Below are 21,563 nucleotides of genomic sequence, written 5' to 3' on the forward strand. Positions count from 1 at the left end.
CTAAACCTCCCACATTCATCCCAAATAATACAAGAAGAAAAGGCAGATGGCAAGGATCAACCTCTTCAGCATGGGAACCACGTTTTCTCCCAAGACTTACAGACAACAAATAACCTCAACTGCACCTGCAGCACTATTCTTACTACACAAGAAGCTCCAATTGTAAAAGAAAAGGTGCATCAAAACAGGCCCCGAGACGAAGCAATTAAAAATTGTAACCACAGATAATACAGAGTGTTTATTCACTGATTGTCACATCTATGCAACTCCAGGAATGTGTTAGCTTTTTGGACACCCTCCTCTCCCCACAAAAAGTCATTCACTCTGCATAAACAAGGGAAGAACAGTCTGGTCCCAACTCTCATCCCAACGCAGCTGCTTGGATGCACAAAGGTTTTTTCTGAAATCGTGGAGTTTGCCTTCCAGTGTGGGAAATTCCAGGAAAAGCATCTGTTAGTTTAAGAAGAAAACAAACAAACAGAAAAAAAAACAGAAAAGTATCATGTTATATTTTGGATTAATTCTAGTTTCTCAAGGGTAACCCTCTGGCATGACCCTCTGAACAGTTTAATATCACAATATTTAGCATGGTCTTGCCAACTTCAGATTTGTATTCAAATAGAAATGTGGCCAGTAATATCCGTATTCAAATAGAAATATGGCCAATAAGATCCACCAGGCAAAGAAGTATCCTCTGAGAATGCAAAATACACAGAGGATTATCACACGAAAAGGTAGCTTACATGGTAACACCTTTGTGGTTAAAGCTAGCGGAAAAGAAAAATCTGTCAAGACTTTACCTTCAGTTGTTCTGCAAGTTCATTTGAATCCCTGAATATCAGACCATTTTCATCATGTTTCACAAGTTCATGTAAACTGTGTACAAAAGTAATAGAAAAAAAAACATGAAGGAAAAAAAAGAACAGTGAGTGGGACGTATACATTTAAAAAGTTGCACAGTGTATCTGAAGAGACATGGCTATGCCTTAAACATTAAGAACCTAGCTGTCTAGGTATGAACATTACATTCCTGACAAAATGGAACAAACGGCAGTTATAAAAGTTTAATTTAAAGATTGTTCCCTCCATGTCATACTATCTAGGTTTACCGTTACAGTAGGTCCCTCACTTTGTCATTGTGCCACTGATCTCTGCATACATCGCAAATCAGGGCAACACTCTACTATAACCCACAAGGAAAATCTGTACATGAGATCTCCACAGTGAATACACCTTTAATTGAAGGACTGTAAATTGTAAGGCGGACTGCATACATTCACCCTTTCACAGAAGAGAGACATGTCTATGCAGAATGATTTTTTTTAAATGAAGCATACAGAAACAAAGGATTACAGGGCAATTATTTTTTTTGAGGCAGCTGGTTGCAATAAATGCTCCAAAGATTGTAAAAACTGGTGTTAATTTTTAGTCAACCTTAAATAAAACAACCTTGACTTCTGAAGTTTGTCTTATTGAATTAAAAGTAAGTTGTTATCACATAGTACTGGAATCTCATCTGATACATGCAGAAGCTAGTAAACTCTTGGCTTGTTAGAATAGTGTTTTATATGAGCTATTAAATTGTATCAGAATAAGCAAGCTCTTACCATTCAAAATATATTGCACATACAGGTAAACAACAGCCAAACATATCTACCACCTTCATAGGTAAATCCAAACCACTGGATGATTTATGGAGACACACACCCAAATCTGCTGAGCCTGAAAAGCAAATGAAACACACAAGAGCCTAAATTCTCTGAAAGCATCTCTTCTAGTCTTATTGTGAACCCTTCTATGCATGTATTTCTTTGGGTGATATGAGCTAAACATAAGCTATTTTCAATACTATCCGACTGACTCAATTTCAAGCTTGCAGAAAACGTGTATACACATATATATTCACACGCTATATATATATATACACACACACACACACAGACTAAACTATATATTTACTAAAATTAGCCCGGCTTTAGAAACATACCAAGCAAGTGCATATTAAATTAAAGGGAATTTTACATCCTCACATACCTGAAAACAGCCTTTCTGTCTCTTAATCTGCTAAGAATGGGTAAGTGCAGAGGAAAACTCTACCAATTCAAACAGGATATGCTGCATCGCTCACTAGTGACTTCTTCCAATTCAAGTGATTTCAAGACAGAGAAATTGCAATGCTATTTGATAGACATTATATTCATTACTTAAAAATTACCCTATAAACACCATGTTTTACAGCCACATAAATTGGCAGGTTTGAAAAACGAAGAAAAGTAGATCGACTTGAAAGCGTAGCTGGCTACTGTACTACGCTTACTCATACTTCATGCTAATACAATGGACATGCTGAGGGAACACTATTCCAAGACATGTTCATTTAGAATTTCAGATTTTTTTTGGGTGCTCAGCCAAAAGCTTAGGGTATCAGGTACTGACCTGCCCTGTAAACTGGAACACAAACAAGCAAGCTGTATTTCAGCATAGAAGAAAAGTACGAATAACAGACTGAAAAAGCAATGCAAGTATTATGCCTATTTCTTGGGATAAGAGTGAAAAATGCAGTTAAAGAAATTAGCAATTTTGCTTGTCTAAGTCAAAAACACGAGTGGTATACACGTATATATCATCAGTAACCAGCAAGTTCATTTGCTTACTACATTCTGCTATCTCCTGCACATAATGTCTATCAGCTATTCACAACTCTGCTAAATTGTTTTTCACCCATTATCAAATCTATTTCATAATCCTCTGTTTACCAAGCAAAAGAGGGTAATCCTCAGCTTCAAGCCAGGGTGTACAGATCTGGATATGTTTGAAGTGCAATTTCTTTATCAGTCCATTATAGTATTCTTTTAGTGGCCCTTTGCCTGTTTAAAACACACACAGAAAAAAAAATATAATAATGATTTTATCAGGATGATTGAAAATAAAGTGCTGTCTGTGCAACCTGCTGTGCAGATGACAAAGTCCTGCTGCCTCAGACATGTCAGAATATACCAACCATGATCACCCCAGAGATTAAGTCCCACTGAAAACAAGGTGAACCTACACTTCCTCTCTTAACTTGGTATTTAAAGGAGCCTACTGTCAGTGTTGCCCAGTCTTGACCTGCATTTTCTTTACAGCACTAAGACAACCCAAAAATACAAATTTGCTCTTTAAAAATCACACTAAGATTTAGTCTGCTATTAATGAGAAAGTTAACCAACCGGCATTCATTCTGCGCATACTGTTTTACAAAAAGATGTTTGATGAGTAGGTTTCCTCCTGCCTTAAGAGAACTTTTCTGCTTGAAAGGCTCCAGACATGCACCTTTATGTTTCTTTGGCTGCAGCATCTCAGTGCTCAGAATGTTGAGATTAAATTATTTTGAACATTGCATAACGCAGAGCTGTGCTAGACAGCCAGGCTGAGAGCTTCTCCTCTTTAAAGATGTGCCATGATTACACTGCTATAAGAATCCAACTGCTCTGATTTATAATCAGACAAAAACAATTCTCCTCCTCTCTCTTCATCATCATAGAAGAGTCAGCATACTAGAAAAGTGAAAATGAAGTCATCTCTATTAGCAGAAAAGAAAGAATTATAACGTGAATAAACTATTACCTGTTATCACACATACTAAAGCTGGAAGCTTGATTCCCTCATTGATATACTGCTCATAATCTGGAAAAGATAAAAAACTGTTCAGAATTGACAAATAAATGGACTGATTTAAGAACGGTCATGGTGTATGAATCATTTAGCTTCCTACTTCAAGTAATTTCTTTATAAACATATACCTAGTGAAATAGCAGTAAATTTACAAATATTAAAATTGACAAATTTCTATAGAAATAAATTATGATATGTTTAAAATGTACTATTCATAGAACATTTCTTTGACTACACCATACCGGTTGTTTCAATTTATCTAGAAACTGCAGCTGTAGTTCTTAAATAGACAATGCATATTCCCTTCTTTCCTATTATCAGATACCTATGGAGAGTACTCATAGCTTAGAAAATAGAACTGCAATTTACCAAGAGAAATATAATTCTCCCCAACAACTACTCCAGTTGAATCCAGATGTTTCACTTCTGTATTTCAACTCCTACTCTTAAAGCACTGCAAATTAATCAAATATGCCTGCATTTTCATTTGAATAGGGAGGCACTGTTCTTTAGAGAAACCCCTCATAACTGTCCAGCATACAACCATTCCCCTTGGAATAGATGAGATGAATTCCTTAGTACCTACCTTCTAAAGCTCTTAAAAGGACTGAAAAGTCTTCATCCTCTGAAAGAAAAGGCTTTATTAGTGATATTCATGTTTTTAGCATTGGTAACAAATTACTAAATGTAAATAACAATGAAGATTTTCCTCACCTTTACTTGAATGATTTCAGTATGGCACAAGCTCTTCCTACTAAAAATCTGCTGTAATTACTTTCATAAATAAAAGTCCACAACCATATACAAAACTTACTTGCTCTCCTTACTGGCAACATGGCCAACAAGCCACCAATGGACTCTCTTTTGAGGATGTGCTATATACCACATTAATTCTCTAGTTTTTGAAACCAGAAATTTTTAAAAGCAGAAATTGCTCTGTTAATTCAAAGGTACAGACAATTCTGCCCATGGTTACTAGCAATTGATTTGTTTCACCTCTCTTTTCCCTTTCTCATATAGAAAAAAAAAATGGAAAGTGAGAAAATTACATAACAGATGTTATCAGAACTAAAGAAGTACAAATTTTAGGTTTTTAATCCATTTTACACCACCAAACAAGATACTATGTCTGGAATGAAAAATAAAAAAGTAGTGGGAAATCTTTTTTTTTTTTTTTTTTTTTAAATTTTTAGCCACTGAGGTATATCATGTACAACTTGTCTTTAAATTCTTCCAGACAAATGAAGAAAAATTTGCCACTCACGATGCAAACATGCCTGTATAACATGTCAAGTTTCAAGTGTGGGGAAGCATAAAGAGCCCTAGTTATATCTTTTGTTAGGAGGTAATGAAATATTAAAAATAATCTGTTTACAAACCTGTCCAGCTTGTGCTGCTGATGAGAAGAGCTGGCCGTCCTCTGGTTTTTACCACATGTCCGTTTCTTTTATCCATTTCTGTAAAGGCAGACCTCTCAGCATTCGAACTGACAGACTCTGTACTACGTAAACAGAATTTTCTGAATATGGACTACACAAACACAGTCTACAAACACAGAAGGAAATGCTATGCTTAACTGACGTGAGTTTCTAAACTCTGAGACTTGCTACTCAATTTCTCTGGAAATAACCATTACTGTACTGATTTGCAGAGACATACCTGATCATAAGGAAGACTGTTTTGCATCTTTCCTATTACTACCATGAGCCTAATGACACCACTATTATAAGCACATTTCTATCTTCTAACAGTGTTTTCCTTAAAACGTTAGGAAAACAGTCTCTCTTTCCAGCTCTGTCCCAAATATATCCAAAGCATGGTGGCCAACAATGCTCTTATTCAATTAAAATTGGAACCTTTACATTCAATGGTGCGCAGATCCAAAAAGAAAATGCCATACAGTATGATTCTCCCCTCCACTTTCAGGCATTAGTTTGGTAAACTAACTGCCTGTTGGGCTATCTACTATAGCAAACATCCTGCACACAGCCAGAGAAGAATGCTTAATATTTATAGAGCAAGACTTTGAAAACCCTCCACAATAAATGAATGGGGAGTTTATTATTACAGCAATTACTAAATTAATGCCATTAATGAAGCATCCGATCACTGTCATCCAGTTCAGTGGGAACTAGACAACTGCTTTCACCCTTCATGTATTATATTACTTATTTCCTCAGAATTTACACCAACTTTTTCTTTAAACAAACAAAACCCACTAATTTCAAACATCAAGCAACATGATATCACCCTTCAATGATTTCACTTATTCTGGCCTCTCCAGCAACAATTAAGCAAACTTGCACAGCATCTGCTACTGGCTGAACGCATGCAAAGACCACTGTCTGCTGCTGTTCAGAAACTTGTGATCCCATCCAAAGGTATTTCTGGGGACTAAATGCCAGTTCTTGACTGAATGACACGGGGTAATTGCATGCTTTACTTACATATGCTGTGCTTTAAATGGTCCATAGTCTTTTGCAAGTTTCATGTACAACTGATGTTGAAGCTCTAATGGTGTTTCCTTAAAATAAGAAGCTGGCCTGTCATACAGCGTTACTGCCCTGTAATGAAATAAATTCACAAGTTAAATAAAAAAACCAGATTTAACAAAATGCACGCAGTAAAGAGTGACAGGCTACAACAATATAATGCAGAAAGCGGATTACAATAAAATGATGATTCAACTCAAGTTTCTGTATTCCTGAAGTTTGCTGGAATAGACCAAGCTTGATCTACTGTAAGAAAAGGGTCCCTTTCTTATATGTGTATTCAAGGGATGTAACACAACCATAAAAATCTACAGACATCGTTGTCCTGATTTTTAAACTTATAAATTAAGTTTTCCCTAAAAAACACCTTTTCCTTTTGATTTTAAAGCCCTGTGATTGCAAAAGAAAAATCTGCAGGGTTGACTAACTGTTAGCAAATACAGTGATGTTTGCGTTTTTTTTATTTCATAGGCAGTGCAGCAGCAAGTCTTCCATAACATCTAGACTGCCACCTTCTAGACCATGAGGTGTTAATTACGAAGGCTAATGAAGACTGTTCAATACCCACACTCCATTAGCTTATAACAAAACTGACTAATGGGTTACAGTGGTGATGAACTGGCATAGTTGCTTTTGTTAAGATTACTCTAAATCCAGATTCACAATTATGTGCTTTCATTTCACTTTGAGTATGCACTTAATAATGGTAGAGGTATTTCACTTACTTTATTTTGCAATTCACCCAGAGATCTTCTTTCATTGCGTTAGTGACACACAAGTTATAGTCCGACAAACGTCCAAAAAGCTTCTCATACCTGACAAAAATTAAATCTTAGTTAGAACCTAAGGCAACCCCATACAGCCAAATACACTGGCACTCTCCAGTGCCAATGCTCATTAAAAGCCAAACAAAACCAAGAGAAACTCAACCACCACCCAATAACTGAAGTTTAACTAACAATTATATATTGACTCCTTGTGCTGTTATACCGAAACAATAACAGTTTATGAGAAGGGATACAGCAAGACTTCCTTATCCTCTAAGACCTAAGAACACAACAATGGAAAGCTTTTAAAGCTGTTACCTGTAGGTAACCAATTAGATTGAGTAAGAAACAGAACCACCTTTAAAGATGAGCTGGGGTGTAAAGTAGTGTTAGAGAATAAAAAAAACCCACAACACTAGACAAAGTCACTGCAATAAGATCAAAAGTTTGCATGTGCAACCTGACTACTTCAAACGAGAACAAAAGGAACAGGTTTAAACCATGTGAGAAAATCTTTTAGTTCCTATAACATTCACACACCTACTTTAAGATAGGTTTCTAATTACTTTATTCTCCTATTTCTAAGTAGCTCACTTGTCAAAGGCACGAGAGTTTGCATTGCATTGGGATACCATATTTCACCTAAAATGAACATAAATTTGCTTTTTTTGTTACAGTCTAGGCTTCTTACAAAGCGTATCCTTTGCACTCTGCCCTGTGTATATAATGTACATACAGCAGGCAGAATACTTCCTAACCTTAACACTGAAAGTACAAAACAGAAAATAAAAGCATTTTTAAAAGCTACTCACAAATTACTTTAGAGAACAACCTAATTCCTTTAAACCGCGTACATCATTTTTATAGAATAAATTTACCTAGACGGAATTTTTAGTGTATTTTACAGTATACCACCTACCACCACCTTCCTATGTGTTTAACAAAGGCATTTTAAATAACATGCTTCCTGAAATGTAGTAACTTCTTGATGGAAATAGCCCTTTGCTAATTATATTCTTCTTTCTGCTTTCCATCCTTCTGAGCTCTAGGAAGGTTCATAACTTGTAAATAGGAGAAATTTCTGTACAAACCATTTTGCAATGCGTACTAGTGGGTGATTTCTTCCATGATTCAGACTCATTATGGTATATCCATAGTTGTGCCAATCAATTATCAGTTTGCTTCTCCAGACAAGACACGCTACCCAGGCAACAGCTATACTAGGTAAACCTGGAGGATTCTGTTAAATAAGTAAAAACAGGGTAAGACTATGGTCAAGTGATAAACACTTAGCAATAACGAGAAAAAGAAAATCAAATGACTGAAATAACATTGTTTAAAAGGATCTTAATGAACGGGGACGATTTTGTATTCGCCAACTACAGAACTGCCAGTTTCTCCTATGAAGGTTGGCAGGCACTTCAAATTTTACTGTCGGATCTGGGTCAAAATTCCCATCCAAAGCACATACAAGTATTTCTGTTAAGATTTATTCTTTACATGCCACTGAAATTCAAAAGCTCAAAAATTAACAGGAAGAACAAACGTGAGTTAACAGAGAAAGAAGTCTAGAATGAAATAAGCAGTTTTTATATAGGTTTATATCATGGATTAAGCCAATTTTAGCTCTCAAATAATTAGAGCAATGTCTGAGACTGGTAAAAACATTCTGTAATGTAATACTATTAAAATTAATTACACACAGAAAGCATACCTGAAGAAGAATATAGGATGGTCGATCCATTTTCAGCATTGTGTACAGCAGCTGTATTGCCTGAGCAATGACTTTTACAACATACTGGAAAATCTTTGGGCCAACTGCAAAAGGACAGAGAACGTGTGAGAACACTCCAGCTCTGCACACGTAAATGTGCGTGCCACACAGAGCCAGCCATCGGGAAGTTTTAAAGTAGTGGCATTTCGTAAAAACAGAAACCTGATGTCACAGAAACACCACAACACCCCCAAGTCCCCATTTTACTTTTTATCTAGAAGAAAAATCGCAGTACACGCGGATGAACAAACACACAAAACCGTGAGCAAGACATAAAACCCACGACCCCCAGCTCGACCCAAGCCAGCACCACACAGCCTTACCCCGGCCCCCAGGGGCTCGAGGCCCGCAGGGAGGCCCCTCAGGGCCGGTTTTTGCCCCCCTTCCCCTCCTCCCCGCGCCCTGACCACCAGCACCCCGAGCAGCCCCGCTCCGCTCCCTTTACCCCGCGCCCCCCGCGCCCCCCGCGCCCCCGGCCCGCACCCACCTCGCAGCCACCGCAGGTCCGAGAGCGGCACGACGCGGATCTCGCCGCTGCCCAGCACGTCGCCGTGCGGCCGGGTCTCTGCGGCAAAGGACGGACGGTGAGAGCCGCGACCCCGCCGGCAGCGCCCCCCGACCCCGGCCCCGGCCGCCCCCCGCCCTGACTCACGGAGGTAGCCCAGCAGCGAGACGCCGCGGCCGTGCCGGGCCAGCGAGAGCGCGTGGTACTGCATCCGCGGGCTGCGGCCCAGGTCGCCCAGCACCGCCACGCACACCCGGCCCTCGCCGCCGCCCGCCCGCCGCTGCCGCCGCCGCCACCACAGCGCCGCGGCCGCCGCCAGCACCAGCGCGGCCCCGATAGCGCCCAGCGCCCCGCCGCCCGCCGCCATCTTGAGGCCCCGCCGGCGGGCAGCGCGCCCCCGGGCGGTGCGGAGGGCGCGGGCTGAGGGAGCCGTGGGGCGGGCGGTTTGCGCCCGGGTTCACCTCGTGGCTGGCTTCGTGTCGCGCAGAGGGGTGCGGAGCCTCACGGCACGAGGCAAAGGCCAGTGGGATGAGGTTCAACACGGCTAAGCGCTGGGTCCTGCACTTTGGTCACAACAACGCCATGAAAGCTGTGCAGAGGAGAAGGATCTGGGGGTGTTGGTCGACACTCACCTGAACATGAGCCGGCAGTGTGCCCAGGTGGCCAAGAAGGCCAGTGTTATCCTGGCTTGTGTCAGGAGTAGTGCAGCCAGCAGGGCCAGGGACGTGATCGTCCCCCTGTACTCTGCTCTGGGGAGGCCGCACCTCGAGCGCTGTGTTCAGTTCTGGGCCCCTCAGAACACGAAGGACATCGAGGCCCTGGAGTGTGTCCAGAGAAGGGCTACGAAGCTGGTGAAGGGCCTGGAGCACAAGTCCTGTGAGGAGCAGCTGAGAGAACTGGGGGTGTTTGGTCTGGAGAAGAGGAAACTCAGGGGAGACCTCATTGCTCTCTGCAACTACCTGAAAGGAAGGTGTGGGGAGCTGGGGTTGGCCTCTTCTCACAGATAACTAACTGGTGACAGGACTAGAGGGAATGGCCTCAAGTTGTGCCAGGGGAGGTTCAGGTTGGAAATGAGGAGACATTTCTGCTCAGAAAGAGCAGTCAGGCATTGGGACGGGTTGCCCAGGGAGGTGGGGGAGTCACCTGGGGGTGTTCAAGGAAAGGTTGGACGTGGTGCTTAGGGACATGGTTTAGTCGGTGACAGTGGTGGTAGGGGGATGGTTGGACCAGATGATCTTGGAAGTCTTTTCCAACCTTTATGATTCTGTGATACGTCCAAGCGTGCCCACTCAGTGTCCACAAGTGTCCTCATTTAATGAGAACAGCAGCAGCTCCTCGGTTTTCGGTCCCAGCGCTCTGTGTGTTCTGTCACACTTCTCCTTCATCTGGAGCAGTTTCGTCAGGTGTGGGGAACCGGCAGCACTGCAGCTCTGCTGAGGGCAGCCTGGGTCCCGGCTACCTGCAGGCCACACCACCCACAGCTTTCTGATGGCCCCTTTACACCATCCCTCCAAAATAAATTCCTTTCCAAAAAAATAATTTAAAATCAGATTTTGCTTAGAAACCTGCTGAACTTGGATAATTTGCTTCATTTAACATATGTAATATCTTGTGAAGCAGCACAAAGTTAGCACAGCGTTTCCTTCAGCTGTGTCTATCAAAACACATTAACCCTAGATATGTGATAAATGCACTTAATGTATTTACTGGTCAGGGCTCATAGCAGGCGGTAACATACAGTAAGGCCCTTTGTCTCTGCAGCCCTTCATTTCCAGACACGCAGACTCCCCTTTCCACCCTTATCCCAGGTGCAGTGGCAAAGAAACGGCCTTAGTGGGCTGGTCGCTCCCTCACAGGGAGCTGAGGTGATGGCAGGCAGCCTGTATCTCACCGTGCCCTTCAGCAGTCTGATCGCCACAGTGGGTTCAGCGCACATGCACACAGCCTCCGCTGTAAAAGTGCTCTAAATAAATGATTTCTCAGCACTTTCTTCAAGAACGCTGTGCACACTTCAAAAGTTCTATTTTTTAATTGCAGATGGACGGTCTTTTACCTCCCTTTACCTCTACAGATGAGCAAGAGCTCCCTCTTCTGATGGCAGCTACAACAATTTTACCGAAGCCAAGGATGAAAGAACTGGATTTGATCTGCGGAGTTGTACTGCCAAGTGCATTGGCTGACATTTAAAGGCACAAGACATTTGCTAGCATTGAAGACGACAATCAAGCTTTCTGTGAGAACACAGCGGCATACCTGTGGTTAAACTGTTAAGGGAAAGTATTCCATCACACACAGCAGGACCTGCTGTGAGCAAGGGATATTGATTTAGAAGTTACACAACCTCTTTGAGCAGAGTAGATATGCTGTATACTTTCTTCTTGCTGATTTTTCTCTCCAAGGCCAGCTTCTTGAAAACTGAGCCTAATGTGAGGAGCTCTGTCATTTCTGCCCTTGAGAAAGTGACTGTCTTCATGGAGAGTCGGTATCAGGACATCAATTTAGATGCAGTGCTGGGATTTCATGTTTTGCAAGGTATTGTGACAGTCTGGCTTTTTTTTTTTTTTTTTAGGAACTAAGCTGATACCAGCTTTCTTGACTTCAGTCTTTACATTAGGCAGATTTGACTGCTAGTAGCATGATATATATATATATTAATTTTTAAATTCATTTTTTACCCTGTTTTAAAGATTCAGCTCCTTAAATGCAATGACAGTAGTAGTGATCCAGCTGTTATTTGCATCAGAAGTATGCCTTAGAAGGAAACCTTGATTCTTCTTGTTTTTAAGAGGACTCTCCTGGGTTATCTCTGGTTTGGGAGGAATGCAATAAGCTGTAAGAAGAATATTTAAAACTATTTGTTAATACTTGATATTATATTCCCCTGTGGGATCCAAACCAATCTGGATAAGAGTTGCCTCTACACACAAATTTTAGGGCTAATAAAAGGTGCAGTCAACTTGTGCATGCTCCATACTACTTCCAGCAGCAATGCTGCCTTCTTCCAAAGGGGCCGTTCCCTAGTTTGGGATCAGAACTTGGTGTTCTCAGCATCCACCTTCTTTGACACCTGCCTTACCCAAAGTGTGGGTGCAGCAGAGAAGGCAAAAGGGCAAAGCAGTCCCTAAGCCACATCCACATTTTCCAGTGCACTGGAGGAACTTGGAGGTAGGTGGTAACCTGGCTACGTGGCTACTTTATCTCTGCGTAAATTCCAGTCACCTCCAGAAGGGGTCAAGATCTGATCTTTGGATTAGATATTCTTCTTCATAAAGCAGACAGAAAAGGTAGTTACATGATATCACAAACGTAAGTTTGGAGTGCAAACAGATCCATAGCCAGACAGCCACAGAAATTAAAGGGCTAAGAGAATGCACCACCAAATCGCTGTAAACAGTCTGCCAAACTCACAGAAGCACAGAGGACAGTAAGCACATGTAACAAGAACAATAATTATCTGCCACCTTATATCTCATTAAACAGTCTTTGCCTGTAGAAGTGTGAGCAAACCCTTGGGCAATATAGAGGGCTTCTTTGACATTTGAGAAGTCTGTCTTTTAATTTATTTATTTATTTTTTATTTTCTCCATATGGATGTTATCCATTTCACAGAGCAGTTGAGATTGGAATGGACCTCTGGAGGTCACCTTCCCAAATCCCTGCTCAAGCAGGGCCACCTACAGCAGGCTGCCCAGGACCGTGTCCAGGGCTTTTTGAGTATGTCACCGGGAACCTGGTTCTGTCCTCTGTGTACCCTCCCTTCAGATAACTGTACGCATGGAAGAGCCACCCCCTCCCCAGCCTTCTCGTCTCTGGGCTCAGCAGTCCCCTCTGTGTCAGAACAGTTTGAACATTGCTGGAGCATCACTGGATTAGCAGCCACTCTTCAAAGGAAGGAAAAAAAAAAAGAGGGCTACAGGAAAGCCTGACTACCTCTGCAACATCTTAACATACTCTCTTATAGAGTACACACTAAACATATTTCATAGCTTTCTTTTCGTCCTTGTTTCTTCATATATAAAATAATAGTTTGGCTTCTAATTGCAGTAGCATAATGCTCTGCAGTAAGATACCTACTAACCACGTCAGAAGAGACACTACTTAGGTATAATATAGTCTAGTACATTGGATTACTTACTAGGTTCCAGGGTAAACCTTGTTTTAAAAAATGGTGGCTGTGAGGAGAATGGCTGTCACCAGGGGAAGCAGCAAAACTACTTTAAAAAGGAAGGGGAAAAAAAGAAGAATGGGCTGAGAATTTATGGTAGTATACAAAATGAATTTTTGTTTCTGCAGGCTATTTGAAAGGAGCCCTAGAAAAGTGGCCTTCAGAACATGAATTACTTGCTCAGCGTACCCGAGTTGAAAGTGTTGTGAAGAAGTTGTCTTCTCTGATTGAAAAAGCAACATATTCTCTAGCGCAGAATGATCCCAAATATTTCAAAGGTAAAAATAAGAAGTATGGATGGCATTAAAGAAAAATAGTTCTCATTCAAGCTCAAGGTATTCATATTGCAGTGTTTTGCCTTTATGCAGTGACCTATGAAACGACAAAGATGCCAGAGTTAATGAAAAGAAAGAGTTTACTTAGAGTTTGGTATCCCTCCTGAGAGTACTTCGAAAGGAATGGCTAGTGAGCCCAAATGGAAACACAAATACTAATTCTTGGAAGTAACGATTCTGCTGCTGATTTTTTGGGTGGTTTGGAGAAAAGCACTAAAGGCAGGTCTGCACAGTAGGGGTGTTCAGCTCTGAAAGCCACAGAGAGGCAATGTGCAGATGCATGCAAGGGTACCTTTGGGTGTAGACAAACTTAAGAAATCAGGCAGGGCCTGAGATCTCCCTTGACTATACCACTAATTACAGGCTTTCTTCTTTGATTTGCTTTCAGAATTTGCGCCAATTTTAGGACCACATTTCTGGGTCTTTCCTCATTCATGGAACCAAACTGATACCTTGCTGGCCTATACTTCATTTGGTAGTTCCAAGTGTTTTACAGAGAAAACAAGTGACATGTGCTATACATATTTGCTAGGAACATGGTATGTTTCTGTGATATCGGTGGATCCTTTCTTACTGCCACTGTTTTATAAGACTTTTCTATTGTCTGCTGGCAAGCAGGAGAGGAAAGTTACTGCGCCCTGCAATTGTACAGAGCAGGAATAGGCCTTCCTTTATCAGACTCCTCAACTCCATCTGTGTTGCTATCCTTAAACAGGAAAGAGAATGGCAAGTCCTGCGTTGTCACAAGTGCCTGTAGGAACATAATGACTCAACTTGGTTGCTCGGGTTACTCCTTGTCCCATCAGCTTTTCTACTTCATGTTTGCTGATATGGTAAGTGAAAAGTTTTATCATACAAGATTTATTAACCATGACAGTCAATATTATACATGGAAAAGAAAGCAGTATAACACAGTAGATTGTGTGGTGGGATGTTAGAGATAACAAGGAGGAACAGTAAAGCTTTGCTAGAGGCGCTTTCTCAATACCTGTATTAGGTAAGTATGTGAGTGCAAATCTGGTGGTTTGGATTTCAAAGGAAAACAAAGTTCAAAGACTATTTACTTGCCCTCATCTAGAAGTAAAGAGGAAAGACAGAAGTGGCAGTACGTCAAAAAAGGACAATATTTTCTTTATAGTAATATAATCAAATTCACCTGAAGGGTACAGGAGCTTGTGAGAGGTAAAGAAATTCTTGGTGGAGGTAAAGCTGTAATCTTGTGAGAACTGGGTGAATGAAGGCGGTGCAGGGAAATTTGGTCAGTGGTGTGCCTGGGAAAAAATATGGAGGAAGGTGGAAGGCTCCGCAAGAACTAGCTTGCTGCCCTTTGTCTAGGTGGCAACTGATCATTCCAATGGATTTGAATATCCTGGGAAAGCACTTAAGTTGTGACAGAGAGAGTTATGATTCTGCCAAGTGTCCATCAAAGGAGACAAACAAGAACTTAGAAATGACCTTTTCTGACTGAAAACAGGTTGGAGTAAAAGAGAAAGAAGCAGCAGCAGGGGCTGCACTGAAAGGAAGATGAAGAAAGATAGAACTGAGGGATGAGAGGCTAGGACAGGTTTCTCCAAACACAATTTCTAAACCTAGTTTAGACAGAGCAAAGGCTCTGTGTTTTTTTGATTCCACTCACAAATACCCTGAACTGTAGCAATGTACCTAAAACACCTAGGAACATATTTATGATTTTATTGGTCATGTTTTCCCCAGCTTCTCAACTTGTTTGTAAGGCCACTCCTTTCCCTCCTGATTAACACCAATATTTCATGTATGTGCTTCATCACAAATCTGCAGAACAGACATTCCAGCCGCAAAGGATAACATGCACCTTATCCATGCAACATGTTACAAGTACCGCGCTGTTGGTGACTGGTACCTAACCTGTGCTTAGCCACCAGGCAATATGTCTATTGGGACAACTCTACTGAGAGATAACCAAACAAGCTGTTTGAAAACACTATTTCACAAATTATTAGTCTTGAAACAGATTGCCGATGAGGGTCCCTACTTGCTGTGTAGGTACCATATAACGATATTCTTTTCCATTCACTCAAGGCTGGACATTCACTCAAAGCGGGACACACGATGCTGTAGGGGTCCTATAGTCCATGAAGATGCATCCTGCTAAAAAAATAACATCTGAGTTGTCACAAAATATTTGAATCCAATATAAGATTTCCAATTGCAGTTCACAACTCTTAGAGCCTCTCTTCCCTAATCCAAATTAGAGGGGAAAAAAAAACAAAATGCAGTGCAATAGTCAAGTTTTTTCTGTGTCTAGAAAGGATGCTCTGATCATCTGTTCCTGAGGACCCAGTATTACAAGAATATTTTCTGTGCTAGCATGATGAAAATAAACTTGCAGATCGAAAGCAATGGATTTGAGTCTTCTTCTCGAGACCTCTTCATGGAAAACAGTACGTAATCTCTTCTCAGTTAACAATGTTGTAAATGTTATTGTGAAATAAGGAAAGGTAAGCTTTTTCTTCAGTAGCAATGAGTCATCGAAGAAAAGTGAAGAAAGATTTGGTACATTAATCAGTTATAAAACATTTAAAACTTCAGCCTCAAATATTTATCTTTAATTTTACAAGCTAAATTTTTATCCAAAATTAAGATGTATAAAGTAAAGTTTATAGTTTAGTTACATTAACTATACTTTAATGGACATTATTTCCAAACTTGGAATTTATTTGCCTAACTCTGTTGTTAACAACGATTTTTAGGATTAACATGGCATGATTTTAATTAAGCTTTATGGGCATGTTTCTTGCTGGAGATCAAGCATGTGAAGCAGTAATGACAAAAACAGCTGTGGTTTTCTGTGCCATTTGATTTCCCCTAGTTTTGCTCTGTGGCATGTCTGGTTTCTCTGACTTCTACAAACTCAGATGGCTGGAGAAGATTCTCAGTTGGCAGAAGCCTAAGGAAGGATGCTTTGGGGAACCCAGTGAGTAAGCCTTACCCTACAGGAGTGAGGTGTTGTGGTGCCTTGTCTCAGTGTGTAAGATGTGCATGGCCAATCACAGAGCTCTCTTATAGTAGTTCTCTAAGGTCTTACTGACAGCTCAAAGGGTGCCCCCTTCCCCCCCACCTCCACTGGAAGAAGAACAACTATTAGTGTTTTTCCTACGTACAAAATCTTTCACAAATGCTGCATGGGCTTCAGCACAAAGAATGTGCCTGGACATATAGTTTGCCAGAACCTTAATCTATCTGTAGTATGTTTCCTCAGTGGAAGACTGTTTGGTGAGCTGTAAAGTAAGGCCAGTGCCTCTGCTTCACGAAAACAGAAACTTCAGAAACAGAGGTGTTAATAAGTCTTCTTCACTGCAAATGACAGTGCTCTCAGCATTGAAGGGCAATCCATTTCCCTGTATTTCCTTTTAAAAAATAAACAAAAAAAAAAACAAGGAAAAAAACCTTACACACCACACTCTTCTCTCTCCAGGTAAAGATTTTGAATACTCTGCTGGAACAGAAGACCAAAAGAAGCTGCTAAGGAGAGTTAAGAGACGGGAAAAGATGTTTACAGGTATTTAAAAGAAAGGTGTATTTTTTGAAAAGCTTTGTTCCAGTTGCTGCTGAATAGCTGTGCACAAGCTATTCAATAACACGCAGTTGTTCCCAAGGTAACTCTAACTCCCTTTTTTTAAATGTGCAAGTGACTTTCTTTTTTCCCTAAGAATGTGTGCAGAAAGAAGGTGTTACAGATGTTTCCATTAACAGGAAAAATTATCCTGAGGTAGTCCAAGATTTTTGTCAGGGAAGAATCCTACTCTTAAATGACAGCTTGTAGGCAGATATCACAGCATGAACACAGAATGAAAACTGCAATTTGTGCCTGTACTGAATAAGCCACCATAATCAGAGCCTATAACAGGCCTGGAAAAAATACTCTGAATTACAAAGACAGGGAATAAGAGTCAGCTGTTCCTAAGGGATGGCAAGCAGCAATAGGCCAGGCAATGGTCTTACCTACAGCACGCAGTCCCACAGCAACCCTAGCTGGGTGAGCAGAGCAGCGTGGTGGCAGCAGGTCCTATTGGCAGCCCAGTAATCATCAGCCACAAGCAAGGTAACAAGGCACAGGTCAATCCAAGAAATCTAATAAGTAAATAATAGGACCACTAATAGGACCACAACTGGAAACACACACATCTGCAACTTAGTTCAGAAAATAATTGAAGGCCAGGCCTGTGATGCAGTGAAAACTCAATAACCAAAGTTATTAAGCAGGTATTCTTTATTATGGCGCCGCGTGTGCGGGGGATCGTTCCGCCTAACCTACACACCAAGGGTTACTTCCAGTGTGCTTATATTAATGGGATATATGCATATTCATCTCACTTCCCCCGTAAGTCTCTTGCATATTCATTAGGTCTCAGAAGAATCATTAACATAGGTTCCCGCCCCTATTCAGTTGCGTACTGGAGTCCTCAGGTGGTCATCCAGTGTGCTCTGGTGGTCTTTTGATGAAGGCCAGAAGTCTTCCTCACTGCTAAACTTCTGACCCTTCCTTTCTTTTGCAGACTTCAGCATTCCAAGCCAATTCTTGCTGGTTCTATTATTTGTGTGCATGGAGTCTTTTCTTCCCTTATCTTCAGAGTCGTCCTGTCCTTGTACTCCCTGCCTCAGCCCTGCCCTTGTGGGTGATACACAACATACAGCTGTGTTAGCAAAAACCTGCAAAATCAACATCCTTTACCTTGTTCCCTGTCTCACCTGAGTGTAAATGAGGCTTCTAGGTCCATGGGTAAAGGGTATGGGTGAAGGCCCCTGGCAAGGCTGGTCAGGACAGCTAGGACCTATTGCTGCACTCAGGGTCCTACAAACCTGTACTTAAAAACACCAAGGCCATTTTGTAATTTGTGAGCAAAGTTGGTTAAATTTCACAGTCACCAGTTCACCAATATTATCATTTTACCATGAATCCGTCTAGTCTTACACACACAGATGCACAAAAAAAGGGCTCCTGAAAGGCACAATTAATAAGGCATTTGTAAAATAAAACACTTGAAGTAGGCAGAGAGCTAGTGTTCATTATCATACACAAAATGAGTCAAATGTCTCCCTGATTTCTGTGGTAGTATGCCCAGTGCACGGGAAATTCAGAAATCTTAAAATCCTCATATTTTCGTTTCATGTGGCAACTCCAGTATTAATCTATCTGGCTGCCCACATTTCTGATCCTTGGAAAGAATCCAGAAGTCTTGCACACAGGGATATCAACTACTGTGCTACAGATTCATACCATGAAATAAAATATTTTCTTTTATATATAGTATAGTTTTTTTTTCTTGTTTTTTTTTTTTTTTTTCCTTCAGTGTCTATCAAAGTAAAGATTCACAATATTCCTGCTAGGTAGAAAAATAGGATTACTCTTATCTCAGCAGCTGGGTACAGTATAGCACAGAGTATTTTATTTGAGGTCAAACGCTGAGCACAGGGTCACACACAAATCATGGGGCAAAGTGGCTATAAAATCCAACTGAAGTTCTGACTCGCAGTTCGACGTTTGATTTCCCTGACTAAGCTTTACTGTAGCCTTCCAAATGTATATGGTTTTAAAATCAGTACAGTTCATCACCTATGCAAGCCATGTAGCCTTGTTCAACGACTTTCTCCACAGATGGATGTTCCTCCCATTACACAGCTGTTGCAGTAGGATCGCTCGGAGGGTTCCTGTACTACTACTGCTGCTGACATTAACGGCGCGCTGCAGACCGTCAACAGGAAGGCCACGTGCAGAGCGAGGCGATCGGTCCTTGAGCAGTACTGGTGCTCAGTTTGTAGTGAAATAGAATTAACCCTTCAAATCACAATCTTGTCTTGCAATACAAAACCTTGGGAGCTGGTTTTTAATTATGGTAACACTGGATAGTTGACCACTGTGTGTGTTTTCTTGTTAAGTTTTCAGGTATCCCAGAGAGCAGTGCTTTACCATTAAATACACACATTTTTCCATAGATCAAATTCTACTGAATTTTAAGGAGATCTTCAACTTCACTGAATCTGAATTAATATCCTGGATATTTCTGTGACGTCTCTAACTTTGCTGTCTCAAGTCCCAATCCTGCCAGGTACCTGCCCTGGTTTTAGTCGAGATAATTTTCTTCATAGCAGCTAGTATGGTGCTACGTTTTGGATTTGATTAAAATAGTGGTGATAACGTAGCCATGCTCTAGCTGCTGCAGAGCAGTGCTTACACAAAGACTTCTGTGCTTTCCGCACTGCCCTGCCAGCGAGGAGGCTGGGGGTGCACAAGCAGCTGGGAGGGGATGCAGACAAGGAAGGACAGCTGATCCAGGCTGACCAAAGGGATGTTCCCTACCATATGGCATCATGTTCAGCAATGAAAGCTGGAGGGAAAGAAAGAGGAAGGGAGGGGGGGGCGGACGTTTGGGGTTATGGGATTTGTCTTCCCAAGTAATGTTATGCATGATGAGCCCTGCTTTCCTGGAAATGGCTAAACATCTGCCTGCCGATGGGGAGTAGTGAATGATTTCCTTAATTTGCTCTGCTTGCGTGCACAGCTTTCCCTTTACCAATTAAACTGTCTTTATCTCAAACTATGAGTTTTCTCACTTTTACCCTTCTGATTCTCTCTGCCATCCCACTGGGGAAGAGCAAGCGAGTGGATGTGTGGGGCTCAGCTGCCTACCAGGGTTAAGCCACAACAGCACCAAATGCCTTCAACATCTGCATCCCACCGGGTTCTAACACATGTACGTTACAAACAATTTTCAGCTACTTTTAGTTCGCTGATCCCTCTTTTCTGATGGAAACGCAGATGCCAAGACCAGACAGAAGCCTCCAGAGAGAAACATTTGCTGTTTTATCTTGCCAAGGCAAGATGAAAAATCATTGTTAGAGCTGTGTCAAGAATCATAGAATCACAGAATCATAGAATCGTTTACAGAATCACAGAATCGTTTACAGAACCACAGAATCACAGAATGACTGAGGTTGGAAGGGACATGTGAAGATCATCTACTCCAACCCCCTGCCGAGCAGGATCACCTGGAACATGTTACACAGGATGGCATTAGGTTGAAAAGACCTCCAAGGTCATCAAATCCAACCATTTATCCAACCAAGGATTTAGGTTGAAAAGACCTCCAAGGTCATCAAGTCCAACCATTAACCTAGCACTGCCAAGTCTACTGCTAGACCATGTCCCTAAGCACCAAATCTATGTATCTTTTGAATACTTCCAGGGATGGTGACTCAAGCACTTCCCCGTGCAGCCTGTTCCAATCTCACAACCCTTTCGGTGAAGGATTTTTTCTTAATATCCCACCTAAAACTCCCTTGGTGAAACTTGAGGCCATTTCCTCTTATCTTATTGCTTGCTGCTTGGGAGAAGAGACCGACCCCCACCCTGCTGCAGCCTCCTTTGTGGTGGTCGCGGAGCACGGTAAGGTTACCCCAAGCCTCCTCTTCTCCAGACCAAACACCCCCAGTTCCCTCAGCCGCTCCTCACAGGACTTGTGTTACAGACCCTGCACCAGCCGCACTGCCCTCCTCTGGGCACGCTGCGAGGCCTTCTTGTGGTGAGGGGCCCAAAACCGAGCACAGCACTCGAGGTGCGGCCCCACCAGAGCCGTGTGCAGGGGGACGCTCAGGGGTTTAACGCCAGGCTCGCGGTGCTGGCCACGAACCCAGGAGATGCCACACGGTGCCGGGAACAAACGTTAGCTCCGCACGACCCGCAGGAGCGAAGACCCAACCACCGGGTGCTCTGCGGGGGCCTCCCGCCACCTTCCCTCGGCTTCTCCCGCGGCATTTCTGCCCCTTCCCACCCCGCCGCAGAGCCGGGGCTCGCGGCCGCCCTCCCGCGGCACCGCCGTCCCCGGGGCCGGCCG

General features: G+C 42.0%; 2 protein-coding genes across 3 annotated transcripts; one reads left to right on the forward strand and one right to left on the reverse strand.

The window, feature by feature from the left end:
* Positions 1 to 219: 219 nt before the first annotated feature.
* On the reverse strand, positions 220 to 9,574 carry ALG1 (ALG1 chitobiosyldiphosphodolichol beta-mannosyltransferase). Its single transcript, XM_048066453.2, has 13 exons — positions 9,340 to 9,574; positions 9,175 to 9,252; positions 8,628 to 8,731; positions 8,005 to 8,153; positions 6,872 to 6,961; positions 6,102 to 6,218; positions 5,034 to 5,155; positions 4,241 to 4,279; positions 3,607 to 3,666; positions 2,757 to 2,867; positions 1,608 to 1,722; positions 801 to 876; positions 220 to 450 (listed from the first exon to the last, which is right to left on the reverse strand). The coding sequence occupies exons 1-13, from the start codon at positions 9,557 to 9,559 to the stop codon at positions 316 to 318; spliced, it is 1,416 nt and encodes a 471-aa protein (XP_047922410.2). The 5' UTR covers positions 9,560 to 9,574; the 3' UTR covers positions 220 to 315.
* C15H16orf89 (chromosome 15 C16orf89 homolog) lies at positions 9,149 to 20,753 on the forward strand. 2 transcript variants are annotated; one of them, XM_048066466.2, is made up of 9 exons: positions 9,149 to 9,271; positions 11,230 to 11,724; positions 13,486 to 13,635; positions 14,081 to 14,231; positions 14,408 to 14,525; positions 15,977 to 16,112; positions 16,541 to 16,645; positions 17,147 to 17,230; positions 19,328 to 20,753. In XM_048066466.2, the coding sequence occupies exons 2-9, from the start codon at positions 11,553 to 11,555 to the stop codon at positions 19,399 to 19,401; spliced, it is 990 nt and encodes a 329-aa protein (XP_047922423.2). In that variant the 5' UTR covers positions 9,149 to 9,271; positions 11,230 to 11,552; the 3' UTR covers positions 19,402 to 20,753. The 2 variants fall into 2 exon arrangements, with proteins under 2 accessions (XP_047922423.2, XP_047922419.2); XM_048066462.2 differs by lacking the exon at positions 19,328 to 20,753 and adding an exon at positions 18,228 to 18,528.
* The last annotated feature ends 810 nt before the right edge of the window (positions 20,754 to 21,563 follow it).

This window comes from Anser cygnoides, chromosome 15 (genome assembly GCF_040182565.1).
Source record: "Anser cygnoides isolate HZ-2024a breed goose chromosome 15, Taihu_goose_T2T_genome, whole genome shotgun sequence".
Classification (NCBI taxonomy): domain Eukaryota; kingdom Metazoa; phylum Chordata; class Aves; order Anseriformes; family Anatidae; genus Anser; species Anser cygnoides.